The sequence below is a fragment of the Diaporthe batatas genome, assembly GCF_019321695.1.
Source record: "Diaporthe batatas strain CRI 302-4 chromosome Unknown Contig00022, whole genome shotgun sequence".
NCBI classification, from domain to species: domain Eukaryota; kingdom Fungi; phylum Ascomycota; class Sordariomycetes; order Diaporthales; family Diaporthaceae; genus Diaporthe; species Diaporthe batatas.
The window spans coordinates 533,956-554,340 of NW_025408569.1; the positions used below are offsets into that span (position 1 = coordinate 533,956).

Consider the following 20,385-nt stretch of genomic DNA (forward strand, 5'->3'; position numbering starts at 1 on the left):
ACAATTGCGCCTTACCTAAGCACAGTTGAAGATGTCTGTGCGGTCGCACTCGCAATCTGCCGCAAGCGCGTTTATGATTTTGGATTGAGACTCCAGGTTATCAAAGCGCGCCCTGACAATTTTTTCACGGATCTCTGCGACTTACACGATCACTCATACTACGTGCTAGAGAATCAAAATGGTGAATCACACCCATGGGTAAGACATTCCATGTGATTTTGAAAATTGACACATCACGCCAAAAAGCGAATAACATAATCCAATTCTTGCTAAGGAATCTCTTACAGGCCGATCTGAAAACAAACGACAAAGAAGTCCGCATGTGGGCCACACTTCTCAAAGAGTGGCTCCGCTTCATAACCGAAGGTCTCGACACCTGGAGAACCATGGAGCGTACCTTTGATGTTCTTAGAAGGCTTGAACAGGGTCTACCGCTGGCAACTTCAGGCTCTGTTGAGGACTACGTAGGCATCTTCTACAATATGGCTTCTGATAGACTGCGTATTCTGGAATTGACGAGAGTACTTGCCTGTTCTGGAACCCTGAGGAAATATTTCCAAAGAGATGGCGGAGGTGGGTTAGATGCACGGGATTGGCCGCCTTTGAAGCATCCACGTTCAGCAAATTCTGTCATCCACCCGGTACACGCACAGCTCTTGTCCTTACTTCGGGTCTCAGGAGAATTCGGGGTGGGCTTCTATATTCCTCACGACAATTACACATGGGGAGGTGAAATTTTACGCCTCTTGAACGGAAATGATGACAGTCGTTGGATTACGGATTACGGTGATTGGAGGGCACAAGAATACGCCGACGCCTCATTTCTTTGGATGATGTTCAAGAGGCTATGGAAATACCGAAATTACGATGCGAATATCAATCCCAGAGACCGAAAATACAGGCCCTGGAGAGATCACAAAAGGCATTCTGACATTCTTGGCGTACTCAACACTGAAGATTTCGTCCCCATTGTGAAGAAACATATGGTTCCTCCCGAGGAAGGTTCTTCTACTGCAAACCGCTTCTCTTATGTAAGTCACTGAGATTCTTTAGCTGCCAAAATGAAACCCCGGGTATTGGCCAACTGCGTATATAAGCTGAGGCAGATGTAATATTGTACCATGCCGATAGCCAATCCTGTTATGTCCTGAATTAGTACTTGGAGAATGCTCTAACAAGCAAGACTAGCCCAGTGTCGAGAATCATATGACACGGCGCATGAGACGACGCAACGCGAGTTCAAGGAGGCAAGCAGAGCAGAGCCTGGAGAACCTTTGGGCAGATTTGCAACCGATGCTCCAAAGCAGAGACGCGCTTTCAGACTTCGCGAGTAAGCATCATCCCGGTTTTCGATAGATCTCCATGTTTGACACCCGACAACGCCCAAGAATGCGATAGTTCATGCCATGTAGCAGGCGACTAATGCCTACCAGTTGAGATATTGAACCAAGCCCGTCCGTCTAGAACTAGACCAGACGGTGTGGACAATACTCCCGATGAGCCTCCGCCGCCGCCCCCTCCCATCCAACGCCCTCCCACCCCTCCCACCCCACCCCCCCCTTCTAGAGAAGAAGCTCTTATGACAGCGCTCCGGAACCTTGGTATTAAACCTAGCGATACGCCCCAACCTCGACCTCCACCAGTCAGGACTCCAGAGAAAAAGACGGTCACGGGCGGTGAGTTAAAGATTCCTTCCGAGTCACTTTAGTTGCACACATAATTGTATCTGCTATGCCCGCCACAATATTGTGGAGTATCCCCGCCAGATCTTGTCAAACAATACGCTGTGGCATTTGTTCCTCCCCCGCTCAGAACCTCCAGTCGATGTTCCGGTTATTGACGGTCAGTTCCACAGGCATCAAAAAGGTCTCTCCCATCCGCCGAGCAGCACCAGGCGAGGGCGGGCCGTCACGTCCAAGACTCGCTCGGATAGCCGAAAGGCGGGCCCTAGCGGCGGCGGCGGCAGCAGAACCCGTGCCCGAGCCCGACATCACTCCCGCGGTCGTGGAGCGACCAAAGATCCGGTTGCCCACGTATTGGTACAACTTGCTCGAAAGCATCATGGTTTCTAGCGGCGGGCAGAACGCCGCGCACATAGACTGGCATGAACTGAGACTTCTTATGCGACAAATGGGGTTCACCGAGAGGGCGGGGGTTCCGGGCCGATGGGTGCCGGGTGATGATCTCAAAGATACCCAAGTATGTCACCCGCTATTTAGAGCGCTCTGGGAGTGGCGCGAAGCTTCCACTCCCCCTGGATAGAGATGGCCCGGGAGCCAAGTTGAATGAAGACGCCTGCCCCATCACAGCGCCGTCTGTCGAATACCACATGGAAACTAACAAGGACTTTTCTTAGGGCATATCTGGATCTATTGGACGTCATCCGCCTCACCCGGAACCGTATTTGACATTTGGAGTGGTTAGGGGGTGGATGCGTGGACACCACGGCCTTGGCGCTTACGGATGGGATATGAGCAAGTTTGAAGACGCCGGTGACCAGGCAGACCGGCCAGACAACCCCTAGTGACCAGGTATCAAGGCTCTAATTGCTTCAGGTAAAGAAAGACAAAGGAAGAGGAAATTGCGCTTCACTTCGGACATCGATGCCATGGAATTCATTCTCAGACGAAGATGATTTTAGAATGTAATTAGTTTGAATCGTGGCCAGAGGTTAAAGTGTTATTCAAGTACTGCTAGCTTTTGAGAAGTTGTGCATTGTATCCTATCAACAGACTGCAACGGTTGAATACGGTCGATTTCTATACGCTCCCTAATCATTTTGTTCATCACCCAACAAACTGTCTTGATCATCCATTGATACGAGGGTCATGTTGACAGCATAGCTTCTCGTCAATATGATTCATTTAAACGATCTGCCACCTTGAGCACAAACAGAAACAAGTAGCATTTGTTTCATATGTGTAGTACATATGTACCCTATAGAGAGTCGAGAGGGGTAGCCCGAAACCCTATGCTTCGAATTGGAGTTGTCCTCCTGGAGCCTTTCCGTATCACTTAATCTAAAATTTGTGCCAATGACTTGGAATGATTGTTCCAATCATCAACCCTGAGGAAATTTAAATCTGACACTCACACATGCTCTATTAGGAGAGCAACTTGGTCTGGCCACCCAATTTTTGATACGGTGGAAAGTGGACGCGACACCCGCGGCGTGCGTGTCATGGTATTACAAACAGAAACGGGTCACCCCAGCTCTTAGCTATATGCCTCAGGTCTTTATAGCTAAAGCCCGTAAACCCCCGCGACCCAGGCGGTAGGACGGCCGGGAGATAGAGTGCCCGCCGCCTGAGCGCCGCCTGCCCTGCGTCGACGTTCTGCGCGTTAAAGGCAGGGTTGTTGGCAGACCAAAAGGGGTACGGTTGGACGGCCGCAGCGGCCGCGGCCGCAGGCAGCATGATCCCGGGGAAGACAGGGGGGTTTGGGTATACTAATGGTAACCCAAAGCCACCTGTTGGGCCCCCCGGGCCGTTTCCTACCGTTGACCCGCAAGCACCATCTGCCATCGATGAGGAGGTCCCATAACAGCTTGTGCTGGCGGGAGGTTGACCGGAAGTCTCGGAGAGGGTGTATGATTCTGAAGTCGACGTTTCTGAAGAATGGAACGGCGTTCCGAAGCCACGGCTGTCATGTTGGGAATACACCTGCGGTCCGCCATCTACGTTGCTCAAGGTCAGTTCCGTCGCGGACCCTAGGGGGGGGGGGTTCCAAACAGCTATGTTATTTTCCACGCAGGAGTATTGGAAAGGTGAAACTGACACTCGGTAATAAGACCTTTTACCCCAAGTAAGAGTTTTTCTACTGGGCACCAGGATATCAGATGTACTAATCCTGTTACGGATTGTTGTCAGACTCCCCCACCGCTGCCCAGCCGGAACCAGCCCTGGCGCCGCAGGATTCTGTCCGGTGTTGAAGTACTTTGCTTTGTGCCAGTTTTGCTCGACAGAGGTCATAATCCAGGCCTCAAAACGACACACGCTCAAGAAGACTTCCTCAGCCTCAGCATATAGTTGCGGGTTTCCCGAATTAAAAACCAGTTGTAGATCTGGAGGCCGAGCCAAGTTTTCAACGTTCATCCTCGGGAGCCCCTGGAACACGTGTTGTAGGACTTGCCTGCGCACAGGAGCCGGTGAGTTCTGCAGCAAGCCGAGCAGATCAAAAGCCCGGGGAGGCGGTGGTCCTGGGCCGTTTGGGGCCGGGTGTACTGGCTGCGGCAGAGGGACTGGTCATGCTGGTCCAGGCAGTCCTGCCTGTGGCCCTGGGGGGCCTGCGGGCGCCGCTCCTGGGGCGGCTAAAATCCGCCCGCTTCGAAGCACCATACCCGAAGCCATAGTAGTTATCGACGGTAAGTGTTTGTGGTATTGCACGGCTTGTATGTGCGTATTGATTTCGAGGTGGGTTTCTTCTCAATGGGGCGACGAGTCGCCGCGCGGACTGTGTATACAGCTCAGAATTCAACGGCATGTGCAAGCACAAAGACACAAATCATTTTTACTAAACCATAACCGGCCATGATACTCATGTATCATAGGCTTTTTTGAAGACGGGAGACGGCCGCTCCTTTGACAGCTCCTGGACAATCAATGGAAATACCGGTTGTCCCCCACAATATACACTGCGGGAGCCGAAATGCCTATAATTAACCCAGAAGGCTGTGCTGAAAGGCTTTCAGTCGTCCAAACACTACTAGAAGCAATGATCACAGACTCTGGGCTCTACGAGGTCTAATGCGTGTCACAGGAGCGCAGTGTGCTTCATTGCTATCGTAAGAGACCTAGTTATCGGTCTGCTTTTTTCAATACGCCCTGCTTGGACCCGTGATCGTACTGTGTGACGCCCAAAATATGCAATTGTATGGCTTGTTGCGGGCTTTTATTCCATTCACAGATGGAAAGCCTGGTTCATGGTGAGACTGCCCGCGAATTTGGGCCGTGGTGGGCCGTCCTCCCCTTTCTCACTTCGGCTCATCCGCCGGCTCAGCATTCACTGGACTCAAAGCTGGCGATGGCCGCTCCGGTTCACCTCCAAACTCATTTTCCAGCGCGCCTGCGATTCTCTCCTGGATGGCGACGGAGCTCATCTTCGATCGCCGAAGCTCCCCCACCTTCCTCCAGCCGTTGTACCCATGCGACGTTCGATTCCGGTTAGAGTATACGTGCAACCCGGAGAGGGCCACTTTTGGAGTTTCGTTGAACTGGTCTTCGCTTGAAATCTGAACGGCTAGATGTGGCCTCCTGTCAGACGGGGACGCGTGCTGGCCCTTTCTGTAGGACTCCCAACGTTAGCAAACAATGCCTAGGTATGGAAAACCTGCAGTCCGGTCTCTCTTACCTGACCCATATGACAGCGCACTGCCGGTTGGTGGCGGGAAGCGACTTCCCTGTGACGTCCTATCGATTGTTTAGAAAAGCCCCGTCTGTGACATGTCTGTGGGCATGTGATTACCTTCTTTCCCCTGGCACAAGCAGCGGCAAATGAGCGGAGTACTTTGACTTCTTGTTTCACTATTGCCTCATTTCGAAATACAGAGTCGTGGAGGTAAATGACTCGCAGGGGTTGGTCGTCTGTAGTGGTGGTGTCCAAGTACCCGGCTTGGTGGTATGTAGACATCATGCGAATGGACGCTCAGCTTCGTTCGTTGTTTGAGACAGATTTGAACATCTGCTTCTGGGAGATAACAAGCTGTAAGATCAAGCTTGGCCGAAATGTCTGCTGACCACGGTGCAAACGGTTGCCCTTCCCACGACGGGGTGACTTGGGCATCAAGTGAATGGCTATTGCGAGTACTCGACGACGGTAACATTTGTGCATAGGGACCGAGTCTAGGGTTTACGTTCACAGATAGATACCGACGAGTACATATGTAACTTCGGACTGAGTAATATGGCACATAACTTTAAGTAAAGGGACATGTGCAGGTCTCAAGTACGGTCTCAATTCCTTGAGCACAATCGGCATGTTCAGTAGGTCAACACAACTTAGGAGAGCTCTGTCGGCTAAGACTGTTTACTGGAGTGACTTACGTGTCTCTCAATATACTCCCATTTTTAAATGCCCATATTGACAGTCGGAATGGAACAGCCTTGCAAGGTCGGTCAAAATCCTTCTGTGGCAAATTCCACCAGTCCTCACAAGTGGACGCATGACCACAGCGGCTTCGTCAAGAATTTGCAAATTACAGGCATCTGGGAGCTGCGGTCAGGCAGGACAAAAAGTGTGCGTGAAAAGAGACTCGAAACTTTCTTATCTTGTCCGATCCCACATGCGTTGTATACCTAGGTATGCCTTCCCGCATCTAATACAAATACGGGCGGCTGTTATCTAGGTAGATGAGGCATGCCCAGGTGCCAAGCAGTCAAAGACATTGGGGCACTACCACGGAATAGGATCAGAACCTCGCTTTTTCGACCAAAAAGTCCGTCCTAGGCATGTACTTGATGTGTAAATTACTAGTAGATTTGTCGTTCAATCACCAACCTAGCACCACCTGGTCTCGATCTGGAGTCTGAGATACAGCGCACAGGTTATGTATGAGCCCCTGTGTGACCATCCCAGCAGGAACTGTCGGAACAGGGGGCAAACAGTGCCAGAAGACCAGTCGACGGCATGTAAAGCGGGGCGACGATAAGCATCTCCAAAACCTTGGAATCCTGCCTACAATGTTACCCTCCTGTGTTTTGTCAACGGCGGTGAATGCATACGTCATGGGCACTAGGTCGTTTAAAGGATCCAGTGCCGTTATTGCATATCTGATGGCCTCTTGCCAAGCGACGAGTAAGACACGCAGAAGTTGGAAAAGAAGCCTACCTAGGTACCCACTTGCAAGTAAGTAATAAGGAGGGGAATTGTGCCGATCACCTGAGCAGGCTAGGAGTATCATGACAAATGCAGCTGAAGTCCCTGTACGTATAAATGCCTACTGGTAGTTGTTTAAATAGAACACTTGAGTGACAATGGAACTCTCTGCATTTGTGTAGTCAGATAAACCACGAGTCTATTATCAGGCTCCCAAACAAGTGCTCACCATGAAGACCTCACACTTTGTTTCCGCCAGCCTCTTGTCCCTTGTAGTGTCCGCAGCAAGTCCTCACACAAACCCCAGAACAACAAACACAACCGCCCCGCACAAAGTCATATTCGACACAGACTTCAACACAATAGGCGACGATGGCCAAGCCCTCGCAATGGCAGCCCAGCTGCACGCAGCAGGCTCCCTCACCCTCCTCGGCATAACGGTAGTGACAGGCAACCAGTACCTAAACCAAGGCGTCGCGGACGCCCTCCGCGCCGTCGAGCGGATGGGTATCGCACACGACGTCGGCGTCTACGCGGGCGCCCCCTACCCCATCCTACACACCTACGCAGCCCACGACCTCGAGGTCGCCACCTTCGGCAACGCGACAAAGTACGTCGGCGCGTACGCACACCCAGGCCCCCAGCCCCTGGTCCCGCCGCCGGACGGCTTCGCAGCCACCACCACGACACCGAGCACGAAACACGCCGTGGACTTCATAATCGACACGGTCCGCGCGCACCCGCCCGGCGAGGTCACCATCCTCGCCCTGGGGCCCCTGACGAACCTCGCGCTGGCCATCGCGCAGGACCCGGGGATCGTGCCGCTGCTGCGCGGGCTGGTGGTCATGGGCGGGCAGTCATATGTCCCCGGGAACGCGTACCGCGAGGGCGCGGGGGAGACGAACTGGTGGTTCGACGCCGAGGCGGCGCGGGTGGTGCTGCGAGCGCCTGAGTTCCGCGAGCGGAAGATCGTCGGGCTGGACGTCACTGACACCGTTGCCATCTCCAACGAGACGTACGATCTGGTTGCGGGCCATGAGCCGGCTACGGCTGTCACGAGGCTTTTTAAGGGTATTGAGAGGTGGCCTTTTGTTTATGATACCGTCGCGCTTGCGTCGCTCTTTGATGATAGCCTTGATTTGGATGTGCGGGAGCTGTATGTGGATGTGGATTGTGACTTTAGTGCCGAGTATGGGAAGGGCCTTGTGTGGGAGGAGGATCCGTATCCGGGGCTTGGGGTTGTGGGTGCCTCGTCTGTGCTGTTTGGGATTGACAATGAGCGGTTCTTTGAGCTTTATGTTGATCTGCTTACTCGCCCGATATCTGAGGGTACATGATCATATATGTAGCGAAAAGAACAGCGGGCAGATGCCAAAGATGTGCTACGGAAAATGAAGACGGCAAACTGACGGACAATTTTGTGCCTCGCAGAAGCCCCAGTCCACCGAGACGACCCCAAGAGCAGGCAAGCATCGAGGTCTCGCGGCTACAAGATAGATTACGGGAGAAAAGATGGAGAAACAGCAACCCATCGCGGCAGACTTCTAGGAAAGCATCAAAGCGGACGAGGAGGATCAGGACAATCTCGCATAGAGGCTCAAGGACCTCAAACATTCTGCTGAGTTTTACAATAAGGAGAAGGCCAAAAGCGTCAAGTTGAGCTCGGCCATGCAACGCAGGATCGCATCGTTGGAAAACGCGCAGGAGACGAGGCGTCTGGGGCAAACTATCCGCGAGTTGGAGATAGAAACTTTGAACAGAGCAGCACAACAGCCTCCATCTCGAGTTTCTGAGCCAGGTGAAACAGCTTGAGGAGCCCCGGAATTATTTAGGCTTGACGGCATTGGGCTTTGCATGACTTGCCAGATTATGTGCAGTCTCCCAGTACTAGTGGGCATCTTGTTGCTCGGGACCGAGTCTCGAGGCAACTTCAACCACACGCGGTCCTGGCGTCACATGACCACCAGTCTGTTGGCTCACAGAACTTAGAAAGATCCTGACCCCGCTTATTACTCCATAAACACAGTCTTCTAAAGCACCAAGCACACTCCCTCGCAACCCATTACTTCCTCTTCCCTTCACGCCATTACCAGAAAGAGACTCTTGATATACTCTAGATGGGGCCCAGTCCTACTCGTATCCTCCTCATCATCTCCTGCAGAACCCCTCGATGGCAGACGGCCTGCGACTCTCCCGAGGACATCGTCAAGATCGCAACTGAAGCCATCCAAAAGAACAATTGGCTATCTCTCAACGACAGCGACAACGCATCTCTCAAACCCGCACTCGTGGCTACCGAAAAATTCACCTCGCGCGTCTTCATCGTCTTCGACCTCTTCAACGAGAGTTACGACTTCGATACGGCGCACCTTCCCGGCCGGAACGATCTTTCCGTCCTCCCTATCTACATCAAACGAAAGGGGGAACAGGAAAGGATCACTGCAGGTGCTCGGACGCAGGGGGTCACCGACCGAGTCAATGCAGACGTTCGCGGAGTTTTTGATAGCGAGGGATGGGCAAGTCGACCACCATTCATGGTGGATCACTTGAACGGCAACATCCCTACTTACTGGAATCCGCGGAGCGCTCATCAGAGTGTTTGAGATTTCTAATAGGTTGATGGGTTATAACTAACGGGCCCGATACAGAAGCCGCACTGCGAGGGGTATCCGTTTCGCTTCGCCAGATAGAGGGGGTCCTGCACACTTTCTTCATATGTAATGTTACCTTTGAATTGTGTGTCGCGTCCATGAATTCTGCTGATTCGTAGAGGTTTTGTAATTTTGTGGAATATCGACAGTGAAACTGCTTCTTGTAATATATATACATGCCTGTACTGAGGACCATGTGTATGTTATATGCACGGCGAGAGAAGTCCCGTGGTACGCATTGCTGCCTGGGGTGGAGTGACATGAGGAATGGCGTTGTAGACGTAGTTGGGTGGGAGAAGGTGCCTACACGGGCTTATAACGAGGAGAAAGAGAACAATAAGGGGAGTTGAAAACGGACGAACAGGTGATCGTCGAAGAGCATGCTCATGGAATGGCTTGACACATCAATGCGAGGCATCAGCTTGTCTGGCAACAAACCGGCAAGGAACCAAACCTCTGCGTATAGTTATGAGATGCTCAAAGGCATCTATTCCTCATGGTCCCCAGCGATTTAGGCATCAGGGTTTCAGGTGGCGCCCAGGCGCACCTTTTAGAGAAAAGCATCTCCCCATTGTCTGTCATTTGTTTTAGGAGTCCTTATCATGCGAAGAGTCAAAAGAGCCGAGCATTAAGTGATAATTATCCAGAGTGAACTCACGCTAGGGTCGTCAGAATTGCATTAATTGATGTGAATGTCTAAGATGTGCTTCATCTGCAAGTTCGAAACGCCCTGCCTGGAATGCATGCCCATCGTTTATGGCATCCAAAAGTGGGAGTGGCCTTGATTTCTTTTGTTCCAACTATCAGTCTGATCCCAGTGACTCACGGAGTGAAGGGTAATCGAAATAAAAACCTAACCCCTATTCACTGAGAGCATTTACATGACCGGTATTTAAACTCAAGCACCTCTGTTTTGTCGTCTCCGATTGCGACCTTTTTATTGTGTTTTCTGCCAAGATTAGCCCAAGAAATTGAGACGAGCTACTGTTTTGGGGCACGAGGTCTTCCACTTCATGTTGGATTCGCATCCGAGTACAGTCCCTCGTTGCAGCCTGTCCCAGAACGCGAAACGCTCATCTATTCTATCTCGCCCTCGAGTCAAAGCATCTGGGGCATTTCACGCCTCGAGCATCTGTCTTTGCTTTCAACGAAACGTCAGAAAGATAGTAAAAGAAGAAAACAAGACAGCCAATGAAGCCGACAAAGAGTTTGGTTGTCCCCCACCCCCACCTCCATCCACCTCAATCCCACCTTCCATCCCTTTTGTAAAAGTCTCATCCATTCCGTACTCGATAGCTGACTGGTTTTTTGACGCAGCTCCCGTCATGATGTCATCTATTGCTGCTGAGAAAAGAGATCTACCGATTCGTGCTCCGGTCAAGGACGAGGAAGCCGGCAAAGCCAACCAGATGAACAACGCCATGGCGTTCCACCGCTACATGGATCTACCTTTCGAGATTCGAAGAGCCATCCGTGCAAGGTCGATCGATCAACACCAGCGCATGATGGTAACGGATGAAGAGGGAAACTGGCAATTCAAGGTCGATCTCGCTCGGTTGGCAACAGTCTCCAAAGAGTGGAGGAAAGACATAGAGAAGATTCTTTTCGCAAACATTCGATTTGATTCGTCGAAAGTTGAGAGCCTCTCGTTTCTCGAAGCAGCATTCACACCGCGACGAAAAAGGTTTATCCAGTCTCTCGATATCATCATTAATGATGAGCAGACCGTGAAGAGCCCCTGGCACAAGCGTATGGGGCTATTGGAGATCAGCCGGGTAATGGAAAGAACTGGACATTTATTTCAGTGGATCAACTGGGATTTTCGGCAAGAAGTGGAGGACCGGCAGTCCATTGAAATCAGGTTCAGGTCTTCGAGCTCGCATACTCCAAACTTCGAGGACGCCGTACCAGATGATCCATCAATGCAGACTTCCTCACTTTGGATGAGGGAGATATTGAGTCGAGCCACGAATTCGGGCCAAGTGCCGACTAATATCGTGTTATGGGCCATCAACTTCGAATTCCCATCCTCTCTCAACATGGTGACGAGCCTCACCTTCCCCCCAGATTGTCTTCCCTTGCCTGCTACACTGGCGTTTCTACGAAGAATGCCGAATTTGAAATCATGCAACTTTGAATTAGCTTTCAAAAGCACCTCGGAAGATGCATGGGGCAATTTTGCTGGTAAGCTTTTCTTGCTCCTAGTTCTTAAAGACGACCTCCAGATCTGAGCTGACCGAGCCACAGATCTTATCAATGCATTACCCGCGTTGGTGCCTTCCCTCCGCGACCTGAACATCAAAAACCCACGCATTGACAAGCTAAAGCCGGAAACCGTGATGTTCAACCCCAAGCGCCTATCCACCGCCATTCGAGACTACAGCCAAAGTCTCAAGTATCTATCTGATTGCGATTTCACCATACACCAGAGTTTCTTCCAGCCCTTCTCAGACGACATCGGGACCAACATCGCAACGTCACAACTGTGGTGGCCAAGGCTTGAAATTCTCAGTCTTATCTTTGCCACATTCGCCCCGTATGCAAGCGAGCGGCCCCTCGGCCTGACAGCAGCTGGATTACTTGTTGCCGCGGGAAGGGCGGCGACGGCCATGCCTGTCCTTAGACTATTCCAGGCTGACGTCTCAGAGGCTCTGGACGGCAAACAGTACAAGTACTTGCAAGTCAGCCAAGAGTCTCCCGGAAGCTCCGGGGGCTCCGGGGGCTATTCCGTCCAGATATCAGGATTCAGCAAGGAAGATGATGGAACAATCCTAAATGCGTGGACTTCTTTCTTGGGTGTTGAGGCCCGATTTGTTAAAGAAAAAGAAGAGAATGAGCTGGTGGACCCGCAGATTCGGAGATTTTACACGACTTGCGCTGATGGTCAAGACTAGGGCCTGGGCCTTATCCGCGATGCACAGCATGGAATAGTCTGATAACTCTTCGTAAAAAAGACGGTAAGCCATCAATGATTGGAGGCATGGGAATTGAGCTCGTTAGCTACGAATGAGTTTTGTTGCCGAAGCCTTGGCCCAAACACCATGCATACCCCAGGGTAGAAATGTCTTTTCATATGAAGACGAGACAAGTGAATGATCCAGTGCTCGACGCTACAGATGCACCACGTAAGGCCGAAACGAAGACTGGTTTGATATTGCAGGCCAGCCCATCATTCAGTAACCTGCAATGGTTCAAAATCAGGTCAACATGAAATCTATGGATTCAAATGCATTCGCTAGAAATCCAATCCGTCTCCCAGGATACCCAGGTACTGACCTTCCCCTCAAAAACTAAATCCCGAAAGCATCCCATCCCAGCACCATACAAGACAAAAGTCCCCCAAAAATGTCCCAAAGAGTCGATAAACAGACAGACCACGTAGGTAATGCCCCACTCACTTACCGTCCACACTCTTTCTATACAGACCGCTCTCACACCCTCCCCAGGATCTCCCGTATCCGCCCGCCCCTCCGCGCCTGCTGCGCGGTGCCTACCGCCGGGTACCCCCCATATTCATCTCGCGGAGCTGCGAGGACGTCAGCGAGTATCCCGCGCCATGCCTGGAGGGGGCCGAAGCCTGCCGCGTACCTGATGATGAGTCACGTCTGCTCCCGCCGTCTGCGCCGTATATATCATCGTGGTCCCTGTCCCTCCCCGACCCGGGCCTCACCTTGTCGGGCCTCGGGGGCGGGGGCGGCGGGGGCGCCGAGGTCGGCGCGGTGTAAAAGTCCTCTTCGGGCTCGATCTCGACCGTGCGCCTGTTGCTGCTGCTGCTGCCGTTGTTGTGCGTGGGCGTCGGTGTTGGCGACTGGTAGTGCTCGCCGCCCATGCCGTTGGCGTAGGGGTTGTTGGAGCCCGGCACGATCCCGTTGGTGTGCACCTCGGGCCGGCTCTGCTGCTGCTGGGGCGCGGGCGGCCTCTTGGACGTCCTGGTCTGCGGCGGCGGGGGCGCCGAGGCGCCGCCGCTGCTCGGTTGTTGTTGGTGCCGGCTGCTCGGCCGGCGCCTGGGCGGACCGCCGTCCTCGTCGCTCGTCGTCTCCCCGTCCGAGTCGGCCTCGTTGGCGTAGGCCCTGAGCTCCTTGCGCATGGCGAGCCCCGCGCAGATGTCCTTGGCCTCCTCGATCGCCCGCTTGCGGCTCCTGAGGAGCATCCTGCGCTCGCGGGTCTGCTTGTTCTCGGCCGCGATGGCGAGGATGGTCTCCTCCGTCATCTTGAGGACGTGCAGGGACTCGAAGATGTTGTACATGCCCTGCAGGAGGTGTCGCTCGATCACCTGCACGATCGTATTCCGGATAAAGGACTTAGCGCTTAACTCGTCTGACGGTGAGTGTTAGCCCTGCTGCTGGTCCTGGAGTGTTGTAGCCTAGAAAATTCCAAAATATCAAAGACGGGTGAAAAGTGGTACTCACAATAGATCAACATCTTCTCGAGCACCTCCTGCGCCTCCGACCACTGCGGGGCGCCTTCCTGGCTCAGAGACCTCGCCTGCCACGCGCGGAGCTTCTCCTCGTACTCGGGGTCGTACGGCTGGACCTCCAGGTGCATGTCTTGCGAGAGCAGCTCCAGCTCCTTCTGGGCCTTCTCCATGAGCTGCTTGAGCTGCTGGTCGAGGAACTCGCGCCGGAGGGGCTCGCGCATCCGCTTCGGCCACGAGTAGTCGATCAGTTCCGCCAAGAACTCGTTGCACACAACGCCGAGGTTGTCCTTGTGTTCCTGGGCCAGCCTGGGCCAGTACTCCGAGTAACTCTGGAAGAGCATGTACACGGCTCTGGGCTTGGCGTCGCCGGGGAACTCAGAACCACGGATCTGATTGAGGAGTGTCTGGACCTCCTGGCGGACGTAATTTTGCTTTTGCTCTTCCGACAGGTCCTTGCCCCCTTGCGGTGCATGCGAGAAGCCAAACTTGCGGCCATGTTCCCTGATTCGGTTGCTGAAGGCGTCGTTCTCCTCGGCAGCCCTGGCGCGCAGGTTCTGGGCCGGCGTACCCCGCGGGTCAGCCGTGGAGCGGAAGAAGTTCTTGCCAGGCGGGTTCTTGTAGAAACCATAGACAGCAGGGATGACGAGCTCCTTGGACGCGCTGAAGAGTTCCACGAGTTCTATCCGCATCTCCTCGGGCGTGTCCTTGCCCTCGCCCATCGATTTGAGTTCTCCGTCGGTATCATCCAGCGCCTTCTGGATCTGTCGGCGTAGCGTCTTGACGTGGCGGCCAATGTGTCGTTGCAGCTGCGTGCTCAGCTTCTGCTTCAGCGCGTCGGCACCACACATGGACTCTGGCAGGGAGCGCCATTTGCCCCGCCCAAAGAACTCCTCCTCTCTCTGGCGTCGCTCGCGCGCGGTTGGCCAAGGCTGGCCGGCGTCGCGAGGGCCAGGGTTAAGAAGGATGTACCACCCGAGCTGAAAGTAGTTCGCCTTGTCCTTGTTGTTGACAAGATCAATAAACTTGTCCTCAAGACCAATGGACTCGGTCAGATCGGGCTTGGTGAGAACACCGATGGTTCTGGACCCGGTGGGGTCGAATTGTCTCGCCTTGGTGAGAATTGGGGCCTGCACGTAATCCGTGTTGCCGCCGACTACCGCAAGAATGATGGTGCGCGAGCTCTTCATGTACCGCTCGCACAGAGACTCGATGGTCTTGATGTCGTCCAAGCTCTGGTCGTTGTTCGCATTCCGCACCAGACCGGGCAAGTCGACCAAGGTCAGCAGAGGCATGTCGGGGCCCCGCTTTTCAACGACAAGAATGTCCCGGGCGGCGAAGCGGCCGGGAATGTTCTTTGGGGCGATCAAGTCGACGGCATATCTCATGAGCTGCTCAAAGTTCATATGGTTGCCGACATTGCCGCCAAAACTGCGCAGGGCCTCCTGCGCCTTCAGGTCTCGGTTCTTGTCTGGTATTATAGAGACAGTCAGGCTGGTCTCGGGCGCCCTTCGTAAGCGGATCTCGGTAGCGAATCTGGTACAGGCGCCGGCATCTCGAGGAAATGGGGTGCCCGTGATGGCCTCGAGTACCGAGGATTTTCCAGCAGACTGGTCGCCAACGACGCATATCTGGGGCAGCTTGACATTGTCGAGCTGCGCGAACTGGAGCTTGTCGATAAGCTCGAGGAGGCCGCGCTGTTCGTCGGCGAGACCCTGAGTGTCGAGGGCGGAATCTAGCGAGGACTGGGGATCCATGTTGCCGGCCGATCCCATTCTGAGGTTCATCAAGTGGGAGCAGCGCAGGCGGTGGATGTGTAGGAAGTGAGAGAAGAGGAAAAGAAAATGGTAGGAAGGAGTAAAAACAAAAGGGTCAGAAAGTAGAACAGCCACCTACGAAAAGTAGGGTATGACGACTGTTCTTAAAAAGGACGTCCACTTGCCACGTCGTTGGGGGTCAAGGAGGATGCATGCATCAAAAGGCAGCTTGGTTTTAAGCTTGACCACAGGGCCAGAGGGATGCAGAATAATAAGACAGACCCCACTTGCCCACCAGGACTTCAAGGGTCCACGGGCAGTGACAGAGCTAAGAGGGCGCCTGGGCTGGGGCGAGAGCTCACTTGGACACTTCAAGGCTGAAATGATTGCATGTGACTGGTCTGTCGCGGTGACAAGAGGGCTATGCTGCGAGTGCAGAGTGCAGAGCTGCGTAATCACCTTGGCAGGCGGGTACGTCGAGGGACCAGGCAAAGTCGCCACCCACACGGCTGTGCCCGAACAAGAGGGGCGCCAGGCCGTGTGTCAGAGGCTGCCTCGTTTGGGCACTGCTTGACTGCGTACTCCTGTTCTTCTTTGGCGCACTGGCACACTGGCAAGTCGGGTCAGAAACCAGGTTGCCTCCGTCACATCCATCCAGCCATGTGCCAATGTTTCGTCCTCGGCCAGATCTTGCCGGCCACCGCAGTAAGCCCAAAATAGATGCGTGGCCAGCAACGGGCTAGGCAAATGGAGCAAGACAGGATGACGAGGCGAGACGCGTCGTACAAGCGGCAGACAAGCTAAGCACCCAGGGCACCCGGAACTTTGGTCGGTGACATGACGGAGGGGGGCTTGGCATTTACTGGTCTGCAGCGGTGTCCCGTCGGGCTGGATTCTTGGTGGGGGGAGGGAGGAGTGGAGGCTGGAGGCAAAACCTCTGCAACAGCCGAACAGTCGAACGGCGGCATGGTTGGCCTGCAGAATGTGGCTCAGTTGTGGCTGAGGCGGTTCAAGTACAGCTATATCACATAGTTTGCTTTCTGTCCGCTGGGGTCTGTTAGTGCACGACCCTTTTCCCAAAACGGAGGTCAACGGTCAGTAGAATGCAGGGACCAGGCCCGTTCAGGACCAACCACGTCATAGCATGGGATCCGCATCCTCATGCGCGGCGCGCGACGGGCAGGAGCTCTGGAGGGTCCTCGAGATCGTCTCAGCCAGTCAACCAGCGACCCCGGCGGCACGAACCAGGGGAGCTGCGACAACAACTGGGGAACTGGAGAACCGGACAACTGGAGCTCTGGTCGACACGAGAATTTTTGTTGACTTGGCCCTGGCTGGACACACAGTACAGTACCATCATCCGACGACCCGACTGACCGACTGGCTTGACTCTTCTTTGCGGTTCCTGACGGTTCTTGTCCTTGACTCGGCCCCTCCCAGCCTGCTCCGTTAACAGGACGCGTCGCCGACAGAGAGGACAATGTAGGAGTGGTCGCTGTCTTTGTCACCGTATATCCTGTCCCCGGTGGCGGCACTGCTGCTCCTGTGTTATTACTGCTTTTGCTCCTTCTGACCACAACCAACCCGCCCTCACCCACGCCGACACGGCAGCCGGCAGCCATGGACTACTACGACCCCGACAAGGGGAAGAAGGGCAGCTGTGACGGCAGCGGCGACGAGTTTGTCCAGCCTGGCGAGAAGGACACCTACGTCCAGCTCATCATCTCCTTGGCCCTCGGCTTGAGTGCCTTCATTGCCTTTTGCGTGAGTCCAGTCGAGACCACCCGGCCTTGCTCGCATGTGCTCGATCAATGCTGAGACCTATCCAAACAGATCCTGCGTCCACGATGGAAGTCATTATACGCCGCCAGACGCCGCCAGCTCGGCCCGCAGATAGGCCTGCCTGTTCTGCCAGACAGCTTCTTTGGCTGGATGCCCGCCCTCTACAAGATCACCGAGGACCAAGTCCTGGCCTCGGCTGGCCTTGACGCCTTTGTTGTATGTCTCCATTCTCCATTCGCATCACACTCCTCTTTCTCGCCGTACCACGATAGTCGTGGCCTGACCAGACTTCTGCCCAGCTCCTCGCCTTCTTCAAGCTGTCGATCAAACTCTTTGCCATCCTCTTCTTCTTCGCCGCCGTCGTCCTCGAGCCCATAAACCGGCGGTACAACGCCGACGAGGCTGCGCCCCCGCCCCCCGACGATGATAGCGACAACAGTTGGAACTACGACATGGGCTACCTCTGGGCCTACCTCGTCTTTACCTACTTCTTCACCCTCCTGACCATACACCTCCTGGACAAGGAGACCTTCAAGGTTATCAAGATACGACAGGACTACCTGGGCACCCAGAGCACCATCACCGACAGGACCTTCAAGCTCTCCGGCATGCCCCGCGAGCTCCGTGATGAGGCCAAGCTTAAGGAGCTGGTTGAGAGGCTCGAGATCGGCAACGTCGAGAGCGTCACCCTGTGCCGCAATTGGAAGGAGTTGGACGACCTGGTCGCCGCAAGAGCTAGGACCCTGCGCAAGCTGGAGGAGGCCTGGAGCGTCTACCTGGGCCAGAAGTCTACAAACTGTCTTGATGACAGACACAGGCTCGTCAGCAACGCCGTCGGCCCTCACGACGACTCGGCTGTCGTTGACGAGGAGGCCCAGGATGGAGAGCGCACCGGCCTCTTGGCTGGTGGACAGAACGATTCTTCCCATCACCACTGGGTCGACCGACCTCGCCCGCAGACGCTCGTCTGGTATGGGCCGTTTAACCTTCGGTACAAGAAGGTCGACGCCATCGACTACTACGAGGAGAAGCTGCGTCGGCTCGACGAGCAGATCCGTGTGGCCCGTAAGAAGGAGTACGAACCGGTCGATCAGGCATTTGTGACGATGGACTCTATTGCAGCCTGTCAGATGGCCACCCAGGCACTGATCGACCCTCGCCCGGGCCAGCTCTTGACCAAGTACGCGCCGGCCCCCTCGGACGTCGTCTGGCGCAACACCTATGCTTCTAGGAAGAGCAGGGTCATCAAGGGGTGGATCATCACCATCTTCATCAGTATCCTCTCGGTCCTGTGGCTTCTTCCCGTCGCTACCATTGCCAGTTTGATGTCACTCTGTACCATCAAGAAGGTCTTCCCCGGTGTCGCCGAATTCCTCAGCGATCATGAGATTATCAAGGCTCTAGTTCAGACCGGCTTGCCAACGGCCGTTGTTTCCCTGCTCAACGTCGCCATTCCATTCCTCTACGACTATCTGTCCAACAGCCAGGGCATGCTCTCCCAGGGCGAGGTCGAGCTGTCCATCGTGTCCAAGAACTTCTTCTTCACCTTCTTCAACATTTTCCTCGTCTTCACCGTCTTCGGCACCGCGACTCAGATCTGGACCGTCCTGCGCAGTTCCTTCAAGGACACCACATACATAGCCCGGCAGCTCGCCCGGCAGATCCAGAACCTCAACGTCTTCTACCTCAACTTCATCATGCTCCAGGGCCTGGGGCTGTTCCCCTTCCGCCTGCTCGAGTTCGGCGCCGTCTCCCTCTACCCGATCAACCGCCTCGGCGCAAAGACACCCCGCGACTACGCGACCCTCACCGTGCCCCCCGTCTTCAGCTACGGGTTCTACCTGCCCACCTCGCTGCTCATCTTCATCCTGTGCCTGGTCTACTCGGTCCTGCCGCGCGGCTACATCATCCTCGCCGTGGGCGTCGCCTACTTCACCCTGGGCTACTTCACCTACAAGTACCAGCTCCTCTACGCCATGGACCAGCCGCAGCACGCTACCGGCGGCGCGTGGCGCATCATCTCGTACCGCGTCGTCCTCGGCCTCATCGTCTTCCAGATCACCATGGCCGGCTACCTCTCCCTCCAGCTCGCCTGGCTGGCGTCCTCGCTCGTCATCCCCTTGCTCATGGGCACCGTGTGGTACTCGTACTACTGGAGGCGCCAGTTCGAGCCCCTCACAAACTACATCGCCCTGCGCTCCATCCGCCAGCGCCACCCGGGCCGCAGCAACGGCGGCAGCGGCACGACCTCCCCCGACGGCGAGGACGACGACGACGACAACGAGGCGTTCGGCGGCCCCGGCCGCCGCCCCAACCCCGCCTCCAGCCAGAGCCTCCTCCGCCGCCGCAAGAGCACCGTCGACGAGGACAAGGAGAAGGGGCTCCGGTTCGTCAACCCCAGCCTCGTCGTGCACCTCGAGCAGCCGTGGATCTACAGGGACCCGCCGCCGCTGCTGGCGAGGGACTCGAGCGCCGGGTCGGAGCGGGGGGACGACGGGTCGTTCTTCAGGTACGAGCAGGGGAGGGAGAGTATCGTCGGCGTTGGGGGCGGCGCGCCGAGGACCGCCGAGCCGGAACAGGCTGATACCTCTGGGCCCCCTGCTGCGCCGGAGGGCCACGGCAGCGGGGGTGGGAATGGTGGTAGCAACGGGGGTAGCAACTCCAGTTCCCTGAGCCTGGGTGACACGCATATCTGGAGGTCATGACGATGATGAAGGTGATGATGATGAAGAAGAGGTGAGGGGTGGGAGTTGAGCGGGTGAGCGAGCGGGTGCTTGAATGAAATGAGATTCCTTTTTACCCCCCATTTTCATTGTTTGATAGCATTTTAAGGAAGCAAGCAAAGCAAGCAAGCAAGTAATACCCCATACCCCATACCCCCCTTGAGCATGAGATAGCAAATCCGAACTGTGCGTTGAGATAGATCAAGGACGTTTTGCACCTGTGATCCGGCCTTCTTCTTCTCTTG

The 20,385-nt window shown here is 54.8% G+C and overlaps 4 protein-coding genes across 4 annotated transcripts; 3 read left to right on the forward strand and 1 right to left on the reverse strand.

The window, feature by feature from the left end:
- Window positions 1-7,043: 7,043 nt before the first annotated feature.
- KVR01_012888 (uncharacterized protein) lies at window positions 7,044-8,150 on the forward strand (the record flags this gene model as incomplete). The annotated part of the gene is made up of 1 exon (XM_044789624.1): window positions 7,044-8,150. The coding sequence occupies one exon, from the start codon at window positions 7,044-7,046 to the stop codon at window positions 8,148-8,150; it is 1,107 nt and encodes a 368-aa protein (XP_044638044.1).
- Window positions 8,151-10,789: 2,639 nt separating this feature from the next.
- Window positions 10,790-12,358, forward strand: KVR01_012999 (uncharacterized protein; the record flags this gene model as incomplete). The annotated part of the gene is made up of 2 exons (XM_044783321.1): window positions 10,790-11,648; window positions 11,712-12,358. The coding sequence occupies 2 exons, from the start codon at window positions 10,790-10,792 to the stop codon at window positions 12,356-12,358; spliced, it is 1,506 nt and encodes a 501-aa protein (XP_044638155.1).
- A 97-nt stretch (window positions 12,359-12,455) lies between these two features.
- Window positions 12,456-16,534, reverse strand: KVR01_012949 (uncharacterized protein). The gene is made up of 2 exons (XM_044788844.1): window positions 13,874-16,534; window positions 12,456-13,781 (listed from the first exon to the last, which is right to left on the reverse strand). The coding sequence occupies exons 1-2, from the start codon at window positions 15,663-15,665 to the stop codon at window positions 12,955-12,957; spliced, it is 2,619 nt and encodes an 872-aa protein (XP_044638105.1). The 5' UTR covers window positions 15,666-16,534; the 3' UTR covers window positions 12,456-12,954.
- Window positions 16,535-16,722: 188 nt separating this feature from the next.
- On the forward strand, window positions 16,723-20,364 carry KVR01_012900 (uncharacterized protein). Its single transcript, XM_044791387.1, has 3 exons — window positions 16,723-17,399; window positions 17,469-17,633; window positions 17,717-20,364. The coding sequence occupies exons 1-3, from the start codon at window positions 17,256-17,258 to the stop codon at window positions 20,120-20,122; spliced, it is 2,715 nt and encodes a 904-aa protein (XP_044638056.1). The 5' UTR covers window positions 16,723-17,255; the 3' UTR covers window positions 20,123-20,364.
- Window positions 20,365-20,385: the final 21 nt, after the last annotated feature.

What these genes read in the sequence shown, in the direction of transcription:
- KVR01_012949 (XM_044788844.1), bottom strand. Translation starts at nt 15,665, where the DNA reads ATGAACCTCAGAATGGGATCGGCCGGCAACATGGATCCCCAGTCCTCG. An exon ending in CGAGAAGATGTTGATCTATT is followed by an intron (nt 13,782 to 13,873) that starts GTGAGTACCACT and finishes ACTCACCGTCAG; the next exon opens with ACGAGTTAAGCGCTAAGTCC.
- KVR01_012900 (XM_044791387.1), top strand. Translation starts at nt 17,256, where the DNA reads ATGGACTACTACGACCCCGACAAGGGGAAGAAGGGCAGCTGTGACGGC. An exon ending in GTGCCTTCATTGCCTTTTGC is followed by an intron (nt 17,400 to 17,468) that starts GTGAGTCCAGTC and finishes CTATCCAAACAG; the next exon opens with ATCCTGCGTCCACGATGGAA. An exon ending in CTGGCCTTGACGCCTTTGTT is followed by an intron (nt 17,634 to 17,716) that starts GTATGTCTCCAT and finishes ACTTCTGCCCAG; the next exon opens with CTCCTCGCCTTCTTCAAGCT.